Consider the following 25,966-nt stretch of genomic DNA (forward strand, 5'->3'; position numbering starts at 1 on the left):
CTTGACTCATTCCAATGTACCATATTATGAAAATGTGCAATTATGATAGTATGGAGTGACTTTTAGTATAAATGAATAATAGTATGTTTAGTTGTGATGAATGGCATTTTAAGCCTTCAACTTTTTTTTTGCGTTACGCCCGCCTCTCATTGTTGTGGCCTCTCCCGTTGTGGAGCACAGGCTCCGGACGCGCAGGCTCAGGGGCCATGGCTCATGGGCCCAGCCGCTCCGCGGCATGTGGGATCCTCCCGGACCGGGGCACAAACCCACATCCCCTGCATCGGCAGGCGGACTCTCAACCACTGCGCCATCAGGGAAGTCCTAAGCCTCCAACTTTTAAGAAAGGGATGGTGCATTGCTTTTGAAAGTTGATTTGCCTGCTGAAACAGTGTCTTGCATGTAATCGCTGCCTTAAAACAATTTGTTGATTTTGTTGCTTGAAGGATAGGTAGGATTTAGCCAAAAAGAGAAGAAACAGAAGGTGCAAAAGTTGAGATGAGTTTGGCCTTTCCTCAGCAGAACAGAAGATAACCATAGAGGAAACACTGATGATAATCCATTTGCAAATTCTTTTAACAAGTATTGGGTTGGCCAAAAAGTTTGTTTGGTTTTCTGTAAGATGTTATGGGAAAACCCAAACGAAATTTTTGGCCAACCCCGTATTTGAGTACCTTCCAAATCCAAATTCTAGGCACTATTAGCCACTGCTAACACATCAGTGAACAGAGCAGAAAAAAAAATACCTGCTCTGAAAAAGCTTACATGTAGTGAGGGGAGACAAACAATAGAAAGTAATTATATAGCATGCTAGGAAGTGTTAAAGTTCCATTCTTCCCCCGCTCTCCCCCCCGACCCCCCCGCAGCCCCCAAAGCAAGGAACCAGGAATGGGGAGTAAAGAGTGGGTTTCAAATGACTGTTCAGTCAGTCTCTTTCAGGTTGTGCTCCAAAGATACCAGTTTGGGAAACAGCAATAATGTACCCAGTGCTACTGCAGTAGACTGTGCTTCTGTGCCACACCACCTATTTGACCATCCAGGAATAACTTGGAAGCTGGGAGATTAGTCAAACGTGTGGTCTCATTTCAAATCAAGAAAAAAATATTCCGCCTGGAGATGGATGATCTAATCAAAGACATCAGAGATCATCACTTAGGGTACTCATGATTTCTGTCTCTACTTAACCTTTTAGGTAAGCCTTAATTGTTTCTTTTTAAAAAAATACTTAGTTGAGCATGAACACTGCAGAGTAAAGAAAATAGTCAAAAAGTGATCACTTCTGGGACTTCCCTGGTGGCGCAGTGGTTAAGAATCCACCTGCCAATGCAGGGGACACGGGTTCGAGCCCTGGTCCAGGAAGATCCCACATGCTGTGGAGCAACTAAGCCTGTGCACCACAACTACTGAGCCTGCACTCTAGAGCCTGCGAGCCACAACTACTGAAGCCCACGCGCCTAGAGCCCGTGCTCCACAAGAGAAGCCACCACAATGAGAAGCCCATGCACCACACGAAGAGTAGCCCCCACTCGCCACAACTAGAGAAAGCCCGCGCAGCAGCGAAGACCCAATGCAGCCAAAAATAAATAGTAAATTAATATATTAAAAAAACTCCAATGTTTAAAAAAAAAAAAGTGATCACTTCTGATAGGGACGACATTTCCAGAAAAAGCCTAATTTACCCACAGCATTATGTTAGGGAGGAAGGCCAAAATGTTAGTAACTTTAAACAAAGATAGCTCCCAGCTTCTGAATGCAGTGGCCAGCTGAGGGCATCCCTGTAAAAGGGGAGAGGGCTAGGCCAAGTGAATTTGTGCATCTCCTGGCTGCGTTAAAAAGGGACAGCAGATCCACTGGCATTTAGAAATAATTGCTATAGACAGTGATTTTTCCATTCCAGTTTTTAAAACTAGCAAGAAAATCTGTCTCCTGCTTGAAATTCCTCACTGGCTTCTTAGTACCTTGAAGATAAGTACCAATTCTTCAAAACAGTTTGTGAAGTCCTTACCTCCAACGTCACCCCTCTCTATAGCACACTCTTTTGCCCACCAATAGGGGGCTACTTTCTGTTCCCAGAAAAGACCTGGTCTCAATTCTGAACTTCTGAACACACTCTCTTCTCTGGCCAGCTCCTACTTGGCTCAGTTATCACTTCCTTCAGCAAGCCTTTCCTGATCTTTGAAATACAAATTAGGTGTCTCTTTTATGTGCTCCCATGATAAACACCTCTATTGTGATCTTTTTATTTATTTATTTATCTATCTATCTATCTATTTATTTATTTATTTATTTTGACTGTGTTGGGTCTTCATTTCTGTGCGAGGGCTTTCTCTAGTTGCGGCCAGCGGGGGGCCGCGCTTCATCGCAGTGCGCGGGCCTCTCACTGTCGTGGTCTCTCTTGTTGCGGAGCACAGGCTCCAGAAGCCCCTATTGTGATCTTTATCACACTGTTCAATTACTGGTTTACCTCTACCCCACCAGCTTTCAAGGTTCTCGGTGCCTGGATGGATGAACCTGAGCAACTACTAGTTTTCTACCCTATATCCATTTTCCCCTTCCTGATTTTGTCTAGAGTAGCAGCGTGCCCAGCTTCCCTGGCAGCCCCAGATAAGAGTGAGACAACTTAAGCCAATGAGATATAAGCAGAAGACTGCTGGGGCATTATGAGAAACTTACCTTCCTAATAAAGGCATTATCCCTTCCTCCTCCTTTCTACCGGAGTGTGGTTAGAGTGCCAAGGATGAGGACTATTTGCCTATGTGATAACAAACACAAAGATGAAAACCACATGTTAAGGATGGCTGAACAGAAACATAGAAGGAGACTAGATCCTTGATGGCATTGTGGGTTGCCAATTCCAGCCGGGCTATCTGTGTCTCCAAATTTGTTATAATGTGAGGGCAGGGATTTTTTATCTGTTCATTCAAGGGATGTAACAGGAGTGGTTAACCTGTTTGGTTAAGCTTCTATATTTAGGATTTTGTTATATTTAGCCAAATGCAGCCCACCGTCCAAATATTTGTTCAATGAATGAAAAGTATGCTACTAATAATAGCTCATTTGCTCTGTGTGTACTACAAATTAGGCACATTTTAAGTACTTCTGAAACCAAGCGGGGCCCTATGGGGCTCCCAGGCATGGGGGCCCTTTTTACCCCCATTTCTTGTAGGCAAGACTACAGCCTCCATGACCTACCCTGAGTTCCAAAGGGTGGAACAGTTGCTAATCGAGGGAGGAGTAGCCAAGAAACCACCTGAGGCAAGATTAAAGGCACTAGAGAAGTTCCTCAAGATTAGGAGACCCACCACCTGAGATGAGATTAAGGGAGGGCAGGCCCTGCATACACCCTGATCTTGTCAGAGACCCCACCTGTGAACCACTGCTATAAAACCTCTCACCAAATCCTCCCTGGTTAGGAGATACAGTTTTGTTTTTTTGTCTTCTTGGTTTTTATGTGGTACGCGGGCCTCTCACTGTTGTGGCCTCTCCCATTGTGGAGCACAGGCTCCGGACACGCAGGCTCAGCAGCCATGGCTCACGGGCCCAGCCGCTCCGCGGCATGTGGGATCTTCCTGGACCGGGGCACAAACCCGTGTGCCCTGCATCGGCAGGCGGACTCTCAACCACTGCACCACCAGAGAAGCCCAGGAGATACAGTTTTTTGAGGCAGAAGCCCAGTGTGTCTTTCTTTTCCTGGCAAAGCAATAAAGCTATCCTTTTCTACTTCACCCAAAACTCTGTTTCCGAGATTCGACCTGTGTACAGAGCTTTCGGTAACATTTTACATGATTGCCCCATTTAGAGGATGAACTTTGGGGGAATTCCCAGGTGGTCCAGCGGTTAAGACTCTGTGCTTTCACTGCCACAGGCCGGGGTTCGATCCCAGTTCAGGGAGCTAAAATCCTGAAAGCTGCATGGTGGTGGGCGGGGAGGTAGGACGGGGAAGGTGGGGAGGGAGGGGAATGAACTTTGGGAGAAACTAATAACTAGGGAAAGGCTGGTGAAGTCCAGGCCCTACATGAAGGAACAGCCAGAAGTGTGTGAAGCAGCTGGGGGGAAATCTGTCTCATTTCCCTAAGAAGGGAGACTTGGCATTAATAGCCAGTCCAGCCAGGATCAGTGCATTACTTGTTTCCTAAGGGCTGGAGTCAGATCTCATTCAAACATATCAATGTGCAAATGCAATTCTCTCTTTGCTCAGCTGTTCAACCCACATTCAGTTTCTGTCTCCCTAATCAATCATGCCTTACTTCTCTGAGGACAAATTGTTCCTGTCCGTCTGTCCATCCATCCATCTACCCGTCTATATACTTGTCATGTGATACCATACAAGAGCCCTTTCTAGGGAATACTCTGATTCACAGCTCCTACTTAGAGAGCACTCCTTGGTAGCCCATTTTATACTATGTTGATTGGACCAGGACTGGGCGACTGACCCAAGAACTGCCAAACCTTAAGTTAGCCAGAGTTCTGTGACAAGTCCTGGAGCAAACAGGTGATCAGGACAATACTGTGAAAATGATGTACTTAGCAGTGGGAGGTGAAGCTTGAAGAAGAGTGATGATGAGGTGCAACAGGGACCAAGACAGTGAGTCCAGTGTTCCGAGAAAGCAGGAGCTGTGAGGATGCACGCCATGAGGCAGAGAAAGGTATATAGAATAGTAAAGAGAATGCCAGTTGGAGCTGGCATAAAGGTGGACAGAGAGAGAGATGCAGACAGCTTCTTGGGGAATAGCTGAGACCCATTAACGACGGGCCCCTAGAGCAAAAACATACCATCACAGCTCCTCGGTTTCTTAGAGCTGCCTTGGATCCTGGTTCTGGCTGTGAGATCCAGTTCTGTGTGGGTCCCTCTTTTCCATGAGACCTAGTTGTTTGGAATGAATTCAGATTCCTCAGCGGATACATCTTTATGATAAATCCCTGCATTACATAAAATAAAGTTCTCTTGAACAGAAGGAGCCTATCAAGAACATTCCCAGTGACTCAGGTGGCCAAGCAGTATCTCCCTGTTTAAATAATCCATTGACGGGGCTTCCCTGGTGCCGCAGTGGTTAAGAATCCGCCTGCCAATGCAGGGTACATGGGTTCGAGCCCTGGTCCAGGAAGATCCCGCATGCTGTGGAACAACTAAGCCCGTGTGCCACAGCTACTGAGCCTGCGCTCTAGAGCCCCGCGAGCCACAACTACTGAAGTCTGCGTGCCTAGAGACCGTGCTCTGCAACAAGAGAAGCCACTGCAATGAGAAGCCCACACACCGCGACGAGTAACCCCCGCTTGCGGCAACCAGAGAAAGCCTGCGTGCAGCAACAAAGACCCAATGCAGCCAAAAATAAATAAATTAAATTAAAAAAAAATCCACTGACATTAGGACATTTTTTCTTCATCCAATACTTTCTCATATTGTCATTTAGAGCACAATGGATGTGTTTGGATACCTTGGAAGGAACTCCCCATGGTGTCTGAACTTCAATTCCAGCAAGGGAAGAGTCAGACCAGCATCCAAGATGAGTTTTGGCCTTCTAAGTGAGAAACACGCCAGAAATTGATCAATTCACTCCCTTAGGTAAGTGGAAAAAACCTGTTTCCCAAGAAAGAACAGAGTAGGCATTGCCTACAACCCTGGGCAGAATCATGCCCTCTGAATCTTCAGTTGACCCAATGCACAGTCATTTAACCATGGTCTTTGGCAGAGAATTCTGGAAGTGCCTGACAGATATCTGGGGTTGAGTCCCTCAGCTTTGCAAGGCGAGAGTGCATTCTGTCAGTCTTTCCTTTGGGGTTAGGGAAAATAACTTTTGCAGTAAAGAACAGATTCTTGCTCCCAGATTCCACTTCAAATTTGGTGGGGGAAATGTTTCAGAAATGTAATTTTTTCCTTTGATTGCTGTGGTTTTGCTAAGAGAAGGCAGATCTTTTGGGGAAAATCCTGCTCCTTTATTTGGATGAGTCCTAAATGGCCAACCAACTTTTGAACACCCTTTCCATCAACAGTTTATCCAGTTGTAGGTCTATTTTCTTTTTTGTTACTCTGGGAATCCCAACAATTTGGGGGGAATACATCTACTTTTTCACACACCACTTCCTTAGCCTTTAAGTAAGCCACTCCCTTTTAAAAAAATCATCTATCTTAAAACTGTTTTTAAAATATTCCAGTTTCTAAATTTAAACCAATTTGCAAACTATTATGATATATACAAAATATGGATCCAAATGATTATCTCCCCCCAAATGTATTTTTCAACAAAACTTAGTAAATAAAAAATTATTTTCATACTATTTTTATTTTACCTGGTTTAAACAGATTTGGGTCACACTTTCCTACATTTTTTTTTCTGTTCCCATTGTCTATTCTGTTTTTAACCTACTATCAGAAAAATGAAATATTTTAAACTTTGAAATATATTTTCAGTTCCATTAGGGCAAGCATTTCCATTAAACCATTTTCTCTTTTCCTTTATATCATAGAGGTATTCAACCCTAGCTAACATTAGAATCACCTGGACTGTTTCCCAGAGATTTTTATTTAATTGGTCTGTAGTGGGGTCCCCATCTAGGTTTTTTTTTTAATTTATAAATTAATTGGTGCTAATATGTAGGCAAGATTGAGGATCACTACACATATTACTTGATCTTCTTTCCTATTTATTCCTATTTATTATTATGTTTTCTTTAACATGAAGTCTACCTAACCAGCAACAGGATATGTTTATCCATTTATTCAAGTTTTTAATTTCTGACAGTGAGGTGCTGTAATTGTCTTTGCATAGGTTCTGTGTGTTCCTCATTAGACTAATTCTTTTTTTTTTTTATAAATGTATTTATTTATTTATGGCTGCATTGGGTCTTCGTTGCTGCACGCATGCTTTCTCTAGTTGCGGCGAGTGGGGGCTACTCTTCGTTGTGGTGCGCGGGCTTCTCATTGCAGTGGCTTCTCTTGATGTGGGACACGGGATCTAGGCATGCGAGCTTCAGTAGTTGTGGCACGTGGGCTCAGTAGTTGTGGTGCACGGGCTTAGTTGCTCCGCAGCATGTGGGATCTTCCCGGACCAGGGCTCGGACCCGTGTCCCCTGCATTGGCAGGCGGATTCTTTTTTTTTTTTTGCGGTACACGGGCCTCTCACTGTTGTGTTGTGGCCTCTCCCGTTGTGGAGCACAGGCTCCGGATGCGCAGGCTCAGCTGCCATGGCTCACGGGCCTAGCCGCTCCGCGGCATGTGGGATCTTCCCGGACTGGGGCACGAACCCGTGTCCCCTGCTTCAGCAGGTGGACTCTCAACCACTGTGCCACCAGGGAAGCCTGGCAGGCGGATTCTTAACCACTGCGCCACCAGGGAAGTCCCCTCATTAGACTAATTCCTAAACATGTGGTATATTCAGACTTTCTATATCAAAATCAGGATAAAGTAAAAATAAATCTAATCAATCTGATTATGGAGTTTCATATATCTTTGTCTAGCTCCTCTGTGTATACAGCTATAGATATTTGTGTCCGTGTTTGCATTGTTCAGAAAAAGATTCTTATTAGGCCAGTGCTATCATGTGGCAGTCCCTGTTCCCTAAAAGCCCTACAATATTAATACTAGCCAGCCAGTGGAGATCTTTTAGATCATTTATTGAACTAAATCTCTATGTGCTAAGAGCTGAAGGCAGATGAATAGAACAGTTTCCTTATTAAGAAACATTTAGAGTTGTCAGTGGTTACAAAAAAAAAAATCACTATTTCAAGCTCTCACTTACCTCCTTCAGGGGTCAGGATAGCTGAGTAAATGAATTCTGAGCTTGTGTTTGTGAAGTGTATGGATCAAGAGCATTTTTCCTGGAGGCAAACAGCCTGGGATCATATCCTTACTTTACTAACTAGCCATGAGGCCTTGGACAAGTAACTTAACCTCTCTACAGCTCAGTCTTTTGTAAAGAGGAGATAATAATAATAGTTACCTCATGAAGTTGTTATGAGGATTAAATGAGTTATATGTGTAAAGTCTTTAGAACTCTACCTGACACATAATAAGCACTTAATATATACTATGTTATTATTTGGGGGTGGCGGATTGGCAAGTGGCACTAGCAGGGTAGTGAGCAGAGTGCAGAACACAGAGGGAGACATTATTTAGGGCATCTTTAAAACAAATTTCCTCTTCTCTTTCCCCATCCTCCTTTCCCTCCTTTCTCCCTTCCCACCTCTCCCTCTTCTTTCCCTCTCCTTCCTAAACAATTCAGTCCAAAATCCATTAGGTAAGGCCAAGGAAGGATTACTGTGAACAATTATAAGCCAATAAAGTAGAATATACAGATGAAATGGAAAAATATCTAGAAAGACACACTACTAAAACCAACTTAAGAAGAAATAGTCAATCTAAATAGACCTATAACAAATGGAGAGATTAAATTAGTAGTCAAAAACTTCCCACAAAGAAAAGCCCAGGCCCAGATGGCTTCACTGCTGAATTCTACCAAACATTTAAAGAAGAACTGATAGCAATCCTACACAACCTCTTACGAAAAATAGAAGAGGGAGGAATGTTTCTCAATTCATTCTATATGAGGCCAGTATTATCTAGATACTAAACCAAAGGCATCAGAAGAAAACTACTGACCAATATCTTTTAAGAATATGGATGCAAAAACCCTCAACAAAATACTAGCAAACCAAATGTAGCACATAAAAAAGAATTATACTCCATGACCACATGAGATTCATTTTAGGAATGCAAAGCTGACTTAATATTCCTAAATCAATTAATGTAATACACTGTATCAATAAAATAAAAAAACAAAACCACATGATCATCTCAATAGATGCAGGAAAAAAGGCATTTGACAAAATCCAATGTCCTTTCATGATAAAAAACACAACATATTACAGAATTTCCTCAGCTTGATAAAGGGCATGTACAAAAACCCCACAGATACCATCATACTTAATGGTGAAAGACTGAATGCTTTCCCCCTAAGGTCAGGAACAAGACAAGTCTATCTACTCTCACCACTTCTACTCAACTTTGTACTGGAGGTTCTAGCAAGTGCAATTAGGTATTTAATTAAAATAAAAGGTATCCAGTTTGGAAAGGAAGAAGTAAAACTATCTCTTTGTAAATGAGCTGATTTGTAGTATATGAAAATTCTAAGGAATATACCAATAAACAAGTTCAGCAAGTTTGAAGAATTCAAGAAAAATTGCATTTTTTAATATACATACAATTAACAAAAATGAAAGTAAGAAAACAATTCCATTTACAAGAACATCTATAGAATAAATTTAACAAAAGAAGTGCAAAATATATACTCTGAAAGCTATAAAACATTCTCAAAAGAAATTAAAGAAGGTGTAAATAATTGGGAAAACATCCTTGTTTATGGATTGGTAGGTTTAATATTGTTTAGATGGCACTACTCCCCAAACTGATCTATAGATTCAACACAATTCCTATCAGAATCCTAGCTGAAATTTGTAGCTAAAATTGTAGAAATTTATAAGCAGATTCTATAATTCATACAGAAATTCAAAGGATCCAGGAGAACCAAAACATTCTTGAAAAAGGACAAAGTTGGAGGACTCACCACTTGTTGATTTCAAAACTTACTACAAAGCAACAGTAATCAAGAAAGTGTGGTACTGGCATGAGATAGACATATAAATTAATGGAATGGAATTGAGAGTCCAGAAATGAACTCATGTGCCTACGATCAACTGATTTTCAACAAGTGTGCCAAGACCAATGTGGGAAAGAATAGTCTTTTCAACAAATCGTGCTGGAACAACTAGATTGCCACATTCAAAAGAATGAAATTGGATCCTTACCTCATACTACTTACAGAATTAACTCAAAAGTTATCAAAAACCTAAATATAAAAGCTAAAACAACACAACTCTTAGAAGAAAACAGGAGTAAATTATCATGAGCTTGAGTTTGGCAAAGAATGCTTAGATCTGACACCAAATGCAAGAGCAACAAAAGAAAAAACAGATAATTTGGATTTCATTAAAATTAAAATCTTTTGTGTTTTAAAGAACACTGTTGGGGACTTCTCTGGTGACTCAGTGGTTAAAAATCCGCTTGCCAATGCAGGGGCCCTGGTTAGAGCCCTGGTCCGGGAAGATCCCACATGCCATGGAGCGACTAAGCCCGTGTGCCATAACTACTGAAGCCCGTGCGCCTAGAGTCCATGCTCCACAACAAAGAGAATCCACTGCAACGAGAAGCCCGTGCACTGCAACAAAGAGTAGCCTCTGCTCGCGGCAACTAGAGAAAGCCCGCGTGCAGCAACAAAGACCCAAAGCAGCCAAAAATTAATTAATTTTTAAAAAAGAACACTCTCAAGAAGTGCAAAGACAACCACAAAATGGGAGAAAATATTTGCAAATCATATATCTGATAAGTTACCTGTATCCAGAATATGCAAAAACTACAACTCAATAATAAAAAGACAAATAACCCAATTTAAAAATAGACAAAGGATCTGAATAGCCATTTCTCCAAGGAAGGTCTGCAAATGGATGATAAGCTCATGAAAAGATGCTTGATGTCATTAGTCATCAGGGAAATGCAAATAAACACCATGATAAGATACCACTTCACACTCACTAGGATGGCTAGACTCAAAAAGTCAGGTAATAACAAGCATTAATGAAGAAGTTGGAGAAATCCAAACCCTCATATACTGCTGGTGGGAATGTAAAATAAGGCAGCTGCTTTGGAAAAGAGTTTGTAAGTTCTTTGAACATTTAAACATGGAGTTACCTTATGAACCACCAATTTTACTCTTAGGTATATACCCAAGAGAAAAGAAAACATTTGTATACACAAAAACATATACACAAATGTTTATAGCAGCATTGTTCATAATAGTCAAAAGGTGAAAGCAACTCAAATATCCATCAACTGATGAATGAATAAACAAAATGTAGTATGTCCATAAAATGGAGTATTATTTGGCTGTAAAATGGAATAAAATATTGGTATATGCAACAACATGGATGAACCTTGAAAATATTTATTAAGCGAAAAAAGCCCATTACAAAAGATCATATATAATATGATTCCATATATATGAAATGTCTAGAATAGGCAAATCCATAGAGACAGAAAGTAAGTAAATTAGTGTTTGCTTAGGAGTGGGGGTGTGGAGAAGGATGGGGGCTGACAGTTCATGGAGTTTCTTTTTGAGGTGATGAAAATGTTCTAAAATTCGTGGGGCTTCCTCGGTGTCCCAGTGGTTAAGACTTCGCCTTCCAATGCAGGGCGTGCAGGTTCGATCTCTGGTCAGGTAGCTAAGATGCCACATGCATTGTGGCCAAAAAAACAAAACACAAAACAGAAGCAATATTGTAACAAATTCAATAAAGACTTTTAAAAAATGGTCCACATCAAAAACAAAAATCTTTTTTAAAAAAGTTCAAAAATTTGCTGTGGTAAGGGTTTCACATATTTTTGAATATACTAAAAACCACTGAATTGTATACTTTGGGTGAATTGTATGGTATATAAATTATATCTCAATAAAAGTGTTAAATAAGAAAGAGAAAAATGGCAATTAAGTGGAACACAAAGTTTTGGACTGGATCTTTTTGCAATAAAGGACATTTTTGTGGTAACTGGGGAAATTTGAATGTTGTCTGGAAAATTAGATGTTAACAAATGTTTTGATGCCGAAACCCGGCCTCTATGCACCAGCACCAAATTGCATCTCATAGACAGAGTTTTGGATGAAGTAGAACAGAATAGCTTTATTGCCTTGCCAGGCAAAGGGGCCCACAGTGGGCTAATGCCTTCAAAACTGTGTAGCCCAACCCAGGGGGCTTGTGAGGAGTCTTATAGTCAAGGGGTGGGGTTGCTGATAAGGATCAGGGTGCCTGCAGGACCTGCATTCCTGCAATCTAGAGATCATCTGGCATCAGGTGGTATTGAACTGTGACCTTCTCTCTGGAGGAAGAATGCTTCACCAAGTAGTTAACGTCTTCAGTCTGGTGTGGATTTTAGTTCTGCAGAAGAGCTCAAAGATATTGTCATGTATATCCCTTGAGGAGGAACCAGGACCCTGCCCAAAGGCTGCACTATTGTTTCTTTTTAAAAAATTAATTAATTAGGGCTTCCCTGGTGGCGCAGTGGTTGAGAGTCCGCCTGCCGATGCAGGGGACATGGGTTCGTGCCCTGGTCTGGGAAGATCCCACATGTCTTGGAGAGGCTAGGCCCGAGAGCCATGGCCGCTGAGCCTGCACGTCTGGAGCCTGTGCTCCGCAATGGGAGAGGCCACAACAGTGAGAGACCCGCATACCGCAAAAAAAAAAAAAATTAATTAATTAATTAATTAATATTTTTGGCTGCTTTGGGTCTTTGTTTTTGCACACAGGCTCTCTCTAGTTGTGGTGAGCTGGGGCTACCCTTCGTTGCAGTGCACGGGCTTCTCCTTGATGTGGCTTCTCTTGTTGCAGAGCATGGGCTCTAGGCACACAGGCTTCAGTAGTTGTGGCACTCGGGCTCAGTAGTTGTGGCTTGTAGGCTCTAGAGCACAGGCTCAGTAGTTGTGGTACGCGGGCTTAGTTGCTCCGCGGCATGTGGGATCTTCCCAGACCAGGGCACAAACCTGTGTCCCTTGCATTGGCAAGTAGATTCTTAACCAGTGTGCCACCAGGGAAGCCCTGCACTATTGTTTCTTGACTCCTCCTCCCTGTCTTCACATCCCCCTCCCTTCCCAGATTAGCAATAGTTTGAACCTGCCCTTTGGAACTCAGGGAAGGTCATGGAGGTTGAATGAAGCCTATTTCCTACAAACAAGAAACAGGGGACACAGAAAGGCTTTGGTGCCCAGGAGCCCCATGGGGTCTTGCTTGGTTCCAGGTTCAGTGTTAATTTCCTGATTTTAGTGGTTATATTTCAGTTTTTCAGGAGAATGTACTTATTTGTAGGAGGTGCAAAATGCAAAATTTGTTGGTGATGGAACATCACTGTAGATAACTTACTCTCAAATGTCCAGGAAAAAAGTTTTGGGGGGGCAACTTATCTGTAAGTTTGAGATTGTTTTAAAATATAAATATGCTTAATAAAATACTTGATTTAATTTTAAAATGTGAGGGTAGAGGTGGAGCGTTGAATTCTGAGCAGCCCCAGGGCACTGATAACCCAAGATCTGGCCTGCCAATGGTGGGAGTGGTGGTGGTTTTATCCTTTAGCTAGTTGCATTAGGCCTCCGTAATTTTTCTAAGATTTCCAAATGACATCAGTTTGTATGGAATTTCTACTCTCAAGCTATAGCATTTATTTTGAGAAAGAAAAAGTAATTTTACTCTTATATAAAATAGACAAGAGGGCTTCCCTGGTGGCGCAGTGGTTGAGAATCTGCCTGCTAATGCAGGGGACACGGGTTCGAGCCCTGGTCTGGGAGGATCCCACATGCCGCGGAGCAACTAGGCCTGTGAGCCACAACTACTGAGCCTGCGCGTCTGGAGCCTGTGCTCCACAACAAGAGAGGCCGCGATAGTGAGTGGCCCCCGCTCGCCACAACTAGAGAAAGCCCTCGCACAGAAATGAAGACCCAACACGGCAAAAATAAATTAATTAATTAATAAACTCCTACCCCCAACATCTTTTTTTTTTTTGGCGGTACGTGGGCCTCTCACTACTGTGGCCTCTCCCGTTGCGGAGCACAGGACGCGCAGGCTCAGCGGCCATGGCTCACGGGCCCAGCCGCTCTGCGGCATGTGGGATCTTCCCGGACCGGGGCACGAACCCGTGTCCCCTGCATCGGCAGGCGGACTCTCAACCACTGCGCCACCAGGGAAGCTCCCCACAACATCTTAAAAAAAAAAAACAAAAAAAAAAAACAACAGACGAGAGCTAGTAGAAGAGATTAATTTATTTGAAAAGGAATACTTCTTTATTGATAGTTACATTTATTAGCAGGGGCCATTAATCAGGAGACAGTGGAAAGAATCGACTGCTTTCAGAACATGTCGCTAGAAGCCGGTGAGCTCGTCATCCGTGCTTTTGTCAGCCTGGTAGCCAGTAAGTGCCAAAGTCTGATTTTGTTGAGGAAGGCTCTTGAATACTTTTATGTGCATATAACGATCATTACCTACTCGTATCTGGAAGTTAAAAAAAAGAAAAAGGACGGGCTTCCCTGGTGGCGCAGTGGTTGAGAGTCCGCCTGCCGATGCAGGGGACGCGGGTTCGTGCCCCGGTCCGGGAGGATCCCGCGTGCCGCGGAGCGGCTGGGCCCGTGAGCCGTGGCCGCTGGGCCTGCGCGTCCGGAGCCTGTGCTCCGCAGCGGGAGAGGCCACAGCGGTGAGAGGCCCGCGTAGCGGAAAACAAAAACAAACAAAAAAAAAAAAAAAAAAAAGAAAAAGGAGATTCATTCACACGGATCCATGTCAAATGAAAGATCTACAGACCTCTAAAGATGTAGCTGCAATAAGCTCTTTTGGAATAGCATTCCTAGACCACCATTCTTAGACCCTTAGTTTACATAAACCTTCCATCTTCTTTTATGAGAGAAAGGGCAGGCTAAAGGCATGGCAAGAGACATAGGTCCTAGGTTTATTTTATTTTATAGTTTACTATATTCTGTGCACAAATGAAAGTCCAGAGTTGCATTTCATTTTCAAAGATGCACAGATCAAGAAAACAAGTGACAGTCTTTTTGATGTTTCCATTTTCCAACTCCCAAATTGGGATACTTTGTCACATGGTTTGAGCAAGGAGAAGAAAATCGGAATTGCCCTAGAGAATTTGGGATGTGTGGTTCCCATATCTATATTAGAACCTGCTTTATAAATGCCCATAGGTAAAACTGAGCAGGGCCCAGGGGTGTAGAGTCTAGTTTCCCTTCTGAAGTAAAGGGATCTTGCTGGGAAATCATTGGTATGAAGATTGAAATGGTAATCTGGGCATGAATCTGGGACCTAGAAAACTATGGTAAGAATTCCAACTTTTGTTCTTGGTTCAGACAGTAAAAGTTTTGTCTTTGAATAATATTTACTGTGCTCTGATGTCCCTTCCTAACCTAATTTTATTTTATTTAAAAAAATTATTATAGAAGGATGGCTTTATTTCCCTGTGCTGTACAATATATCCTTGTAGCATATTTATTTTATACTTAGTAGTTTGTACCTCTTAATCTCCTACCCCTATCTTGCCCCTCCCACATTCCCTCTCCCCACAGATAACCACTAGTTCATTCTTTATATATAAATCTAACTAAACTAATTTTAATAAATGTCATTTATCAAATGTTTACCATGAGTCAGACACTATGATGACCATCTTATATACTTGATTATATTTACATTTTGTTCCAGGCAAGAAGAAAGGTGGAACAAGGACCATTTTACAGATGCAGAGCAGATTAAGAGAGATTAAATAATTTTTCATAAATCTGTCAGCTAATAAGTGACAAAGCGAAACTTCAACATCTGTGTTAGTTTCACTCTATGGGGTAACATTTCAAAAACATTTATTCTGTGCTTGGAACAGGGCACCAGCTTTTGCATACATTATTAGAGGCAGCACAGCTAATAGGTAAGTATCAGACTACTTGGGTTCAAATTCTGGCTGTGCTCTTATAGTATTGTGACCTTTGTTAGTTAGTTCACCTCCCCAGGGGGCAATTTTCTTATCAGCAACAGGAAGGAAATGATCATACTTACAGACATGTTGAGAGGATTAAATGAGATAATACATGCCCAGCTCTTAGGACAGTGCCTGGCACATTGTGAGTGCTTAGTAAACTTCTTTTCTTTTTTAAAAAAATTTTTATTTATTTATTTGGCTGTGTGGCACACTAGATCTTTGTGGCAGCATGTGTGATCTTTAGTTGTGGCATGTGAACTTTTAGTTCCCTGACCAGGGATCAAACCTGGGCCCCCTGAAATGGGAGCATGGAGTTTTATCCACTGGACCACCAGGGAAGTCCCCATAAGTGCTTAGTAAATTTCTAGTTCATTTTTTCCACACAACACCCTGCAAAGTAGGTTATTATTACTCATGTTGTGAAGCTAAAGGAATTAAGGCTCAGAGAAGATGAGGGACTGTGGATCGCACAGGTTTTAACCAGTCAAACAAGCCGAGTAAATGTTCAAACCCAGGACTGACACCAAAGCCTACAATCCTTCCATTTTACCACCTGCCTCTTGACAGGTACCTGAGAAAAACAAGAGGAAGTCACATCACCAGCCAGATCTGAAATCCAGAGAGTGAGTGTCTCAGATCAAAGAGGTCAACAGCTAGATGGCCAGGGAGTAAGGAGGAAACTGTGGTCAGTGACTTTAATCCCATAGGAGAAATTTGATAGCAGATGGAGGGTGAGGTAGGGAGGGAAGGGGACTGTGGTCTTAAGGGAAGAAATTTCCAAGATAGTTTTCTGATGGGCCTTTTAAGAAATGTGTGAGCTGGTTAGTATGTGAAATTTTTGTACTTGGATTAATCATAAATTATTAAAATAATGATCCCGATTTTGATGGAATGTTTCTTATCTTTGAACGAAACCACTTTTAACTAGAAACCATTCTTTTGTAGCTGTGAAGAAAGCAGGAAGGGAGGAAACAAGACCATTGCTTTCTGAGGACAAGGCAGGATCTCACCCCTGTGTAGCACCCCAGCACCTGGCATGTACCAGGACCTCAAATGCGGTAGGACTGGGCTGATTTTTGTGTGTGTGTGTGTGTGAATTCTGTTTTATTTATTTTTTTATACAGCAGTTCTTATTAGTTATCTATTTTATACATATTAGTATATATATGTCAATCCCAATCTCCCAATTTGGGCTGATCTTTTCACGTGACCCAGTCTTGTAATTTTTCATGCAGAGCTGCTTAACAACACATTTTATTTTTTTTGCTGAAAACATTTTAAAAAATTTTGTATCTTAAGTGGTTAATTGTTTGTTAAAGAGAAATAAGCCGGATTGTGCCATCGTCAAGTAGGTTAGTAAAGGTTAAGTAAATACATTTGAATGTCTGTTGTAATTATTTACTAAGTGAGAATTATCATCTTCTCAATACAAAAGGTTGAAAATGGCTTCCAAATATCCATGGTTGATTTGTTGGATTGGTTCCCTCTCAATAACTTCACAAAAGTTTTCTTCATTTAGAACTGGATCAGTGCATCACTTAATTTTCTGATATAACTATAAAATTAATTTTTAAAATACTTTTAATACTCCACTGCTTCAAACTACACCTATAGTGCCACAAGTTGAAACTAGTTATTTGAGTTACAAAAATAATATATTTAAATTATATTAATCAAAATGCTTATTTAAAGGGCAAAAGTTGTTTTAAATTATTTTCCCAGCTAATGATTCAAATCATTCCTTAAACCCATTTAATTTAGACACGTAGAATCACAAAGCTTTGAGATGGAATAAACTTCAAGATAGCATCTGGTCCAGCCCCACATCTTTAGGATCCTAGGATCCCACATGAAGATGCCATGGCCACAAGCTAAGCATGCTCTGAATTCTGAAGTCTTTTTCTATACATTTTCTGGAAATTAAGTTAAGAATTAATATAAGAAAGCTTTCTAAATTCACAAGAAAAAGATGATATAAATATACCATCATCTGCCAAGTTTGAGAGTTTACCACTTGGGCAGTACCATGCTAGGTGGGCATCTTGATTTAGGACAAGGAGAAAGAACAAATTATAAGGTAGGGGCGACAGGGAGCATTGCATAAAGTGAAAGATACAACAATATCTTTTAGTGCTAAAGGGAATGTTGAACTCTAACCTTAATGTAGTAATTAATTCCAGCAACCACTTGAGTTTTATATTCCACAGCTTCGAATTCTTCATAAGTCTCATTTGTTTTTTCTTCAAGCTGTGGTTTAACCTTAAGAAAAGAGTATGAAATAAAAGTCATATTTTTATGGCAAGACAAGAGAAATTTAAACAACAACAACAAAATCTCTCTGCCCTTTGGCCTCCCTTCTCCCCCCACTTTGCATTTTGTATCTGCATTATGCATCGGCCAAACCACTCCCATCATCAGGAATACCTGTTCAACCACAAAGAGTAACATGCTCCTAGCATCGACAAGACAATTCCTTAAAAGATAGCATCCCTCCTCTATCTTGTAAGGAATCACATGACCCACCACCATGCTGCTTAGATCTGGATTAAATAAACTGTCAACTATACATCATTTGATGTACAGCCCTCAGTCTCGAAAAACTTATATATCTGCCTTGACTTCTAATGGGTAGAACAGTTCTCAGAGCTTTCTGAGATGTTGTTCTTCCTGAGTTATAATCCATAATTTGGCTCGAAAAAATTTCCCGTTTCTTTCTTAATCAACTGATTAATTTTTTGTTGACTAGAGGAAACAAATTACCAAGGCTATATCGAACTCCATTTATGTGATTTACAAATCTGTTAAATATGTATTTACAAATAGGTAAACATGTCTTTGATTAATAAAAATGGGAGACTGTAATTACTATTTCATTACAAATTTTTTTTTATTTTGAAATAATTTCAGACTCAAAGTTGCAAAAATAGTATAACATATCTCAAGGCCCTTACTTTAATCACACCCACAAGTCCCTTTGCTGTGCAAGGTAACATATTTAAGGGATTCAGGGATTAGGACGTGGACATCTTTTTTTTTTTTTTAGAAGATGTTTGGGGTAGGAGTTTATTAATTTAGTTATTTATTTTTACTGCGTTGGGTCTTCATTTCTGTGCGAGGGCTTTCTCTAGTTGTGGCAAGCAGGGGCCACTCTTCATTGCGGTGCACGGGCCTCTCACTATCGCAGCCTCTCTTGTTGTGGAGCATAGGCTCCAGACGTGCAGGCTCAGTAGTTGTGGCTCATGCGCCTAGTTGCTCCGCAGTATGTGGGATCTTCCCGGCCCAGGGCTTGAACCCGTGTCCCCTGCATTGGCAAGCGGATTCTTAACACTGCGCTACCAGGGAAGCCACAGCCCATAACATTTTATGTGCATATACAGCTTTAGTCAGGCCTCCAGTGCATCTAGGGTTCTCCCAAGGCCACACAGTCCTTCCCATCAGTGGGCAAGCATTTTGAAACCTTTTCTATTTGTGCCTCGGCTTGGGTACCAGATTGCTTTCAAAGATCTAGACATTTGCAAACTCTTTGAGTTCTCAGACCATTTTTGAAGGGCAAACACTTCTCCGACCACTACCCATTTCTCCTGTAACGTTCAGAATAGATGGGAGGAATGTGATTGCTTTCTTGAGATGGAAAGTGAGGTTGAAAAGTGGAGAAAGGAAGGAAAAAAATAGTGAAGAAAAAAAGAAAGAAAGAAATGGGAAGAGGTAGGGCACAGGAGAGAGAAGAGAAAAGTGGACAAGCATGCAGAGAGAATGAGTAAGGGAAGAGTTCAGTGTCTTATTGTTCCCCCCTACCTAATCCTTTTGAGCCTTTTGAGCCACTGGGTACCAGTCAAGTTAGGAGCTGAGGAAGGGTTAATCTCTACACAAGACCCCAAATTATCTATTTAAGCCTCATTTTGCAGATGAGGAACCTAAGGCTGTGAGGAGAACATGACTGCTAATGGCTGAAAAATTACTGATTATAGTTATTTGGCATTTTAAATGCCTTGAATAGTGAGTATCTGATTTATCTTTTTTTTTTAAACTATGTATCAGACATTTTTATTTCTATCTGTCCTAGAAACACATCCAAATCTGTAACCTTTCCATTGTATCTATGCAGTCCACAAGTCCAGAATTTTCCATCAGAGAGTTGATTTCAAATGTCCTGGTTTGTTTCTATAAGTGCTCTGGCACCTATCAGACTGCGTGCCTTGATTGCAGGCTCACTGTACTTATAACCCGTAGCCCTGCTCCCCCTTTCCAGTAAAACAGATCGGTATTGCTCTATTGTTGGATGCTATGAACCTGGGATGATGAGATTTCAGGTGAGCAGGAGGAAAAGGGGCAGAGTTGGAAGGAGCTGATCAGTGAAACCTTATTCAGAAGGCAGGTTGTTGTTGAAAGACCCCCCAGGACGGGTGCTAGGAGGGTGAAGGGCACCTGGGAATGGTGGTCCAGAGTCTGGTGGTAAACAGACAGACATTGAGCTGAACACAGTTGGCATTCACCTTCCTCCGCCTGCCAGGCATGGTGGTGGTTGAGGTGCTGAAGGGAACAGTGTAGGTTTGTTACTTGGGTCCCAAGCAGGGGAAGGATGCTTCCAGGGAGGAGCGCCTGGTAAAATGCAGTTACCCCAGAGCTGTTCAAGCATTTCTTGTTGCTGCAGAGCATGAATCTCGGTAAGCTGCTAGTTCTCCAGGATCTGAGGATTTAAGCCACACTGAACCCAAGACCCAGGCTACCTGTAATCATTCTGCAGAAACACTTGGACTATGCATAATTTAGGAAAATATGCATAGAAAGATAATGGTGGCAGCATGGATAGGTCATATTTGGGAAGTTTTAGAGAGTAACAAAGGAGAGTTTGGGTAGCAACATGAGAGTACAGTAGGGTTGGTGAGAGGTGATTTGTGGACATTTGTCACCTGTGTTTTGAGGGCAGGGGATGTATGGGGCAAGGCACCCAGTATGCAAGAAATGATGGCACCTGGCTTAAGGAGTTCAAAGTCTTAGATTGGAGAGAGGAATGAGATCAACAGGGGATAAGTAATTCAGGGCATTCTAGAACAAGATAGCTGCAATCTTTTTTTCTTTTTTTTTTTTTTTTGCGGTATGTGGGCCTCTCACTGTTGTGGCCTCTCTCGTTGTGGAGCACAGGCCCGGACGCGCAGGCTCCGCGGCATGTGGGATCCTCCCAGACTGGGGCACGAACCCGTGTCCCCGGCATCGGCAGGCGGACTCTCAACCACTGCGCCACCAGAGAAGCCCAGCTGCAATCTTTTAAGAGAAAGAACTGAAACGCCATCTGGTTGGGCCATGGGGATGGGACGGATTGAGAAACTGAGGAGAGAGAAGGTCCAGATCCACCTCTGTGGGGTTTCTAGAAAAGGATCAACAGGATATGACTGAAAGGATGTCCTTGCAGCCCTAGGGTCCTGCTGTGGTTGTTCACTGGCATGAATCTGTAGATGTGTAATGGGTGAGTTTTCTGTGTTTCTACATCTTCCTTGAGCAAAGTTCTCTGAACCTGGAGTAGAAGCTGAGGAGGAAGTTGTGGCAGTGGGAGTGACCTCTAATTAAGGACTGGAATGCCAGAGCTCATGAAGCCATGGAAATCAGGGGTAGAGGAGAGTATGAAACCACCCATCATGCGATACAGCTGGGTGAGTGATAGAGTGGGCCTAGGCATGCTCTGATGAAGATGGGAGGTGAGTGTCTGAAGGATTCTGGTGTGGATGAATGGCAGGTTCTCTGGACGTGAGGACAATGGGAGAGGTGACTGATGAGGGGGCTGTAGTCAGAGAGGAGAACACAGATTTGTGGGTAAGAGCCATGACATGCTAAGCTCCTGGATGTGTCCATAATGATATGCAGATGGGGTGTTTGTGTGGTGTCCTGGCAGACAAAAAGCATGATCTGTGTGTATGCCAGGAATGGTATTCAGCAGTCATGTTTGACTTAGGGGTATGTGTGTGTGTGTGTGTGTGTGTGTGTGTGTATGTTTTGTGTGTATGCATCTGTGCATGTGTAATAATAGCCCTTATTTCTAAAACTAATTATTGAAATAACATTTCCTTCCTGCACATAAACATACTCAGAATTCTCATCCAATGGTCTTTTACATATGGCATAAGATAATGGATCAGCCATAGTGATCCAGAGGCTTTTGCCAGTGGGCCATTCATTTGCTCCTTAATTATGGCTTTTTATGGATGGGGCCATGTTTGGCTCTTTATTTCCTTGTGTGTATCCCTTTTCTCCAATCTATTTTATAAATTTCTCTGAGGGTAGGGACATTTTTTATGTCCCTTCTCTCCCTATAGCAATTCACACAGTACTGTGTACATAATCAGTGTTTTCTTTCTTTCTTTTTTTTCTTTTTATTTTGGCCACACTGTACGGCTTGTAGAGTCTTAGTAGTTCCCGGACTAGGGACTGAACCTGGGTCTTCAGCAGTGAGAGCACAGAGTCCTAACCATTGGACCTCCAGCTAATTCCCAAATCAATGTTTTCTGAATGAAGAAACCAGGCTTGTTTTCCTTCGTGACAACTTGTCTCCCCAAATAGGAAAGAGGAAAGAAGAGGGGCATAGAGAATCTTTGGAAGAGGGGGTTTTTTCCACGTGTACTCTGGACCCAAGTACTAACAGCCTTTAGTACCTGATACCAGCATTACCTTCCAGTCTCTGTTATCTTCAGAATGGAGAAACTCCTTTCTTCTGCCTTCAAAAATGTTCAAGTCTTCTCAACCCCAAGCCTTTTGTTTGATTTTCTTCTCTTTCTGAACTGATCCAACCTCTCTCTTTCATTATGATGTCAAATTCCTTGAACATGCAGTCATCATTTTTCTGATGCTTTCCCCTCTCTATGGGATGACCTTCCCCTCCTTCAGGCAAAAATCTGAAGTAAACAATTGTAATGCCTCACCTATGCACATTGCTTTCTCGTTTCGTTTCCAAGTCACGGCCTGCGGGATCTTAGTTCCCGACCAGGGATTAAACCCATGCCCCCTGCACTGGGAGCTCAGAGTCCTAACCACTGGACCACCAGGGAATTCCCTCCAAGTCATTTTTATGCAGGTGCTCTCATTAGTCCTTACGGCTCTGAGGTCGAAGGGCAAGAGGTGTTATTTTCATTTCACAGATGAAATTGAGATTCTTTGCCCACCCTCTGATTTTAGAAAGCCCATCTCCCATAGGCCTCTCAGAATACCCTGTATCTGTAGTACTGCAGGCAAGTGAGGTCATGGACAGCCTGGGCATCACCAGAGCTGGTTAGAAATGCAGAACCTCAGGCCCACCCCAGACCTACTGAGTCAAAATCTGGTCTTTTTTTTTTTTTTTTTATTGTGGTACGCGGGCCTCTCACTGTTGTGGCCTCTCCTGTTGCGGAGCACAGGCTCCAGACGCGCAGGCTCAGCAGCCATGGCTCACGGGCCCAGCCGCTCCGCGGCATGTGGGATCTTCCCGGACCGGGGCACGAACCCGTGTCCCCTGCATCGGCAGGCGGACTCTCAACCACTGCCGCCACCAGGGAAGCCCCAAAATCTGGTCTTTTAACAAGACCTCCAGGTGACCTGTGTGCACATTCAAGTTTGAAAACACTGACAATACAGGGATTTGAATGAAGGCATTAATAACTTAATATTACCTTCTTCAAGAAAGAAAAAGTGACAAGGTATTTACTTTTTTTTTTTTTTTACTCTTAACATGGGTGAATCATCTAATTTATTATTAGCTATTTCCTTTGAAAACTTGCATCTGGATTACCATATCCTTTGGAATGTGCACTTTCTAAGACACCTTGTATTTTGGTGTCTGATTGAAACTTTTGATCTAATATTCTTTCACATATATTTATTCACATTATTGTAAAGTAACTACTTTTTTAAAAGAACTCTTGAAAGGGAAATACTTAGCCCCACAGAATGAGTGGTAGAATTTCAGGCATCTGCTCTCTTAGAGAGGTTCTCAGTGCCCTAACATAGAGAATCCCATCTCTTCCACTTACACAAGAAGCTAATCTTTGCCAAACAGTGTCATAGAATGAAGTTTCAGCGAGAAAAAGCAAGAAGGAATGATACAAGAAAATAGGGCGACAATTTACAAACCTAAAATAGAAATTTATATACTTTTTCTTTTCATAAAATATGCAATACAATAAATTTTTATTATATAGGTAATGGCTAACCAGACAACACTTAGAAAAATGTATTAACCTGCTAAACACATTGAATTCTATTTTCACCATAATGAATCTTGGAATCACCATAGACTATGCCACTTCTCTACTAGTTTAATCATCTTCCAAATACTAAAACATTGTGCATTGAGTCAGATTTGTAGGAGGTTTGTAAGTGGATCGTCTTTATGATATTGCTCTTCATTCAATCTATTAAAATATTTTTCCTGTAGTGCGTTTGATGTCTAGTTCATCAATTGTTTTTTTTTTTTTTACCATAAGCAGTTTCTTTTTTTTTCTTAATTAATTAATTTATTTATGGCTGCATTGGGTCTTCATTGCTGTGCACAGGCTTTCTCTAGTTGCGTCGAGCGGGGGCTACTCTTCGTTGTGGTGCGCAGGCTTCTTATTGTGGTGGCTTCTCTTGTTGCAGACCACAGGCTCTAGGTGCGCGGGCTTCAGTAGTTGTGGCATGCAGGCTCAGTAGTTGTGGCACACGGGCTTAGTTGCTCCAAGGCATGTGGGATCTTCCTGGACCAGGGCTCAAACCTGTGTCCCCTTCATTGGCAGGCAGATTCCTAACCACTGTGCCACCAGGGAAGTCCCTAGTTCATCAACTGTTAACAACCTCAGACTTTAATTACATGTTGGCTCCACTTGGTGAGAATAGAAAAGTTTCATTAGAAACTGAATTAGTAATCCTAGAACCATACATTGTAAGAGCCTTAGAGATGATCCAATAAAAATTCTTCTTTTACAAATGGGGAACCTGAGGCTCAGAGAAGAGATATGACTTGCTCAATATCACTCTCACATTTAGAATTATCAGAGGTTTCATCTGAAAAACTTTTCAGTTGTAAGGAAACCTGAACAAAACCACACATATTCTGGTTTTGATGTTCACCCACACATTTAACACAGGGCCAACCTAAACCAAGATTTGGGATCAAACCTTTTCATGAGCTGCATCCACTCACCGTGTTAGCGATCTCCTGGATTTCTGGAGTGGCAGCTTTGGCTTCAGTTAAGCCTCCACATATCATTTTGGCTAACTGCGTCTTTTCTGGGCAGGATGCTGGCGCTGAAGTGGTCAGGTAAGGGTGGAGGCTCTGGTTTTTAAAGAAGGTGTTGTTCACAAGCTCCACCTGTAGAATGTTTTATTTTCCTCAAAGAACAAAAGGCAAAGGGAAAATACATCTTGAAGGGACAAAGGGAGTATGTCTTGAAGTAAGTCTTCTTGCTTCCTCAGCAGAATATGCTAACAGGAGCTGGCAAGAAGGAGGGGCTGTGGAGGAACAAGTGGGTGTGTACAAGGCGTAGTGCTGGAACAAGAGTCAAACTTCCCTGAGTTCTCTTTGACCTTGGTTCCATCCTGTTGCATCTGAAGTATGAAATCCTAAACCACAACCAGAGAGTTTCCCAATGTTTAACTTCTAACAAAAACTTTATTTTTTAAAGGAATATTTTTTTAATAATGTCAAGGCTGATTGTTTAAAGTGGACTTGACTTTATAAAGAAAGTAAAGATCTATCTGGAGAATCTTGGCTGGATGTTTATATTTTACTTTTATTTATATTTCTAGAACTGTTTAAAATACAGAAAAACACAAAGGATAAAACAATAAATACCTGTATTCCTATCATCCAGAATGAAAACTTTTAACATTTGGTCATATTTGTTTCCTTTTTTTTTTCCTGGTAGTTGTTTTCAAGAAATAAACTATTGATATCACAAGTTCCCCACTCCTCAACCCCCAATCTTGCTCTCCACACTTGTAAGCTACATTGTGAGTTTGGTATCCTTCTAGCCCATTTTTTATACTTTTATTTAGTGTATTTTTAAAAATCTACTTAAATTTTATGCTAAACATATACTCTATATTATGCTTTTTTTCTACTTAATATATTTTTCAGTCATTCCGTGTTGATACACAGAGAGATCAATCTCGTCCATTTCCTTTAAGTGTTATTCTATGATAGATCTATTTATCTATCTACTTATCTCTATCTATTTATCTATCTACCGTTTATCCATTCCCTCTAAGTGCTATATACTATTCCATATTTTACATACTTATTCCCCTACTGATGAAGACTTTGGTTGTTTCCAGTTTTTTACCCTTATAAACAAGAGGCATTTTTTTTTCCTTTTGTACATGTGTGAGGGCTTTTGCAGGCAAATTATCTAGAAGTAAAACTTGTTTTGTGTGAATATTTATTTGTATTATTTTATTCAATTT

General features: G+C 41.6%; 1 protein-coding gene and 1 long non-coding RNA gene across 2 annotated transcripts in view; one reads left to right on the forward strand and one right to left on the reverse strand.

Moving 5' to 3' along the window:
* Positions 1-13,832: 13,832 nt before the first annotated feature.
* CSTA (cystatin A) lies at positions 13,833-24,984 on the reverse strand. Its single transcript, XM_032630814.1, has 3 exons — positions 24,705-24,984; positions 17,720-17,821; positions 13,833-14,079 (listed from the first exon to the last, which is right to left on the reverse strand). Exons 1-3 carry the CDS (start codon positions 24,768-24,770, stop codon positions 13,951-13,953), a joined length of 297 nt encoding a protein of 98 aa, XP_032486705.1. The 5' UTR covers positions 24,771-24,984; the 3' UTR covers positions 13,833-13,950.
* LOC116753249 overlaps positions 16,042-25,966 on the forward strand; it is a 49,925-nt gene continuing 40,000 nt past the window's right edge. The window contains exons 1-2 of the long non-coding RNA XR_004349723.1: positions 16,042-16,185; positions 16,508-16,620. This is a non-coding gene — a long non-coding RNA (uncharacterized LOC116753249). The remainder of the gene's footprint in view (positions 16,186-16,507; positions 16,621-25,966) is intronic.

This window comes from Phocoena sinus, chromosome 4 (genome assembly GCF_008692025.1).
Source record: "Phocoena sinus isolate mPhoSin1 chromosome 4, mPhoSin1.pri, whole genome shotgun sequence".
Taxonomy (NCBI): Eukaryota; Metazoa; Chordata; class Mammalia; order Artiodactyla; family Phocoenidae; genus Phocoena; species Phocoena sinus.

Coding starts and splice junctions, on each gene's coding strand:
- CSTA (XM_032630814.1), bottom strand. CDS start 24,770: ATGATATGTGGAGGCTTAACTGAAGCCAAAGCTGCCACTCCAGAAATC. Junction 17,822..24,704: donor TCCAGGAGATCGCTAACACG/GTGAGTGGATGC, acceptor TCTTTTCTTAAG/GTTAAACCACAGCTTGAAGA. Junction 14,080..17,719: donor GAATTAATTACTACATTAAG/GTTAGAGTTCAA, acceptor TTTAACTTCCAG/ATACGAGTAGGTAATGATCG.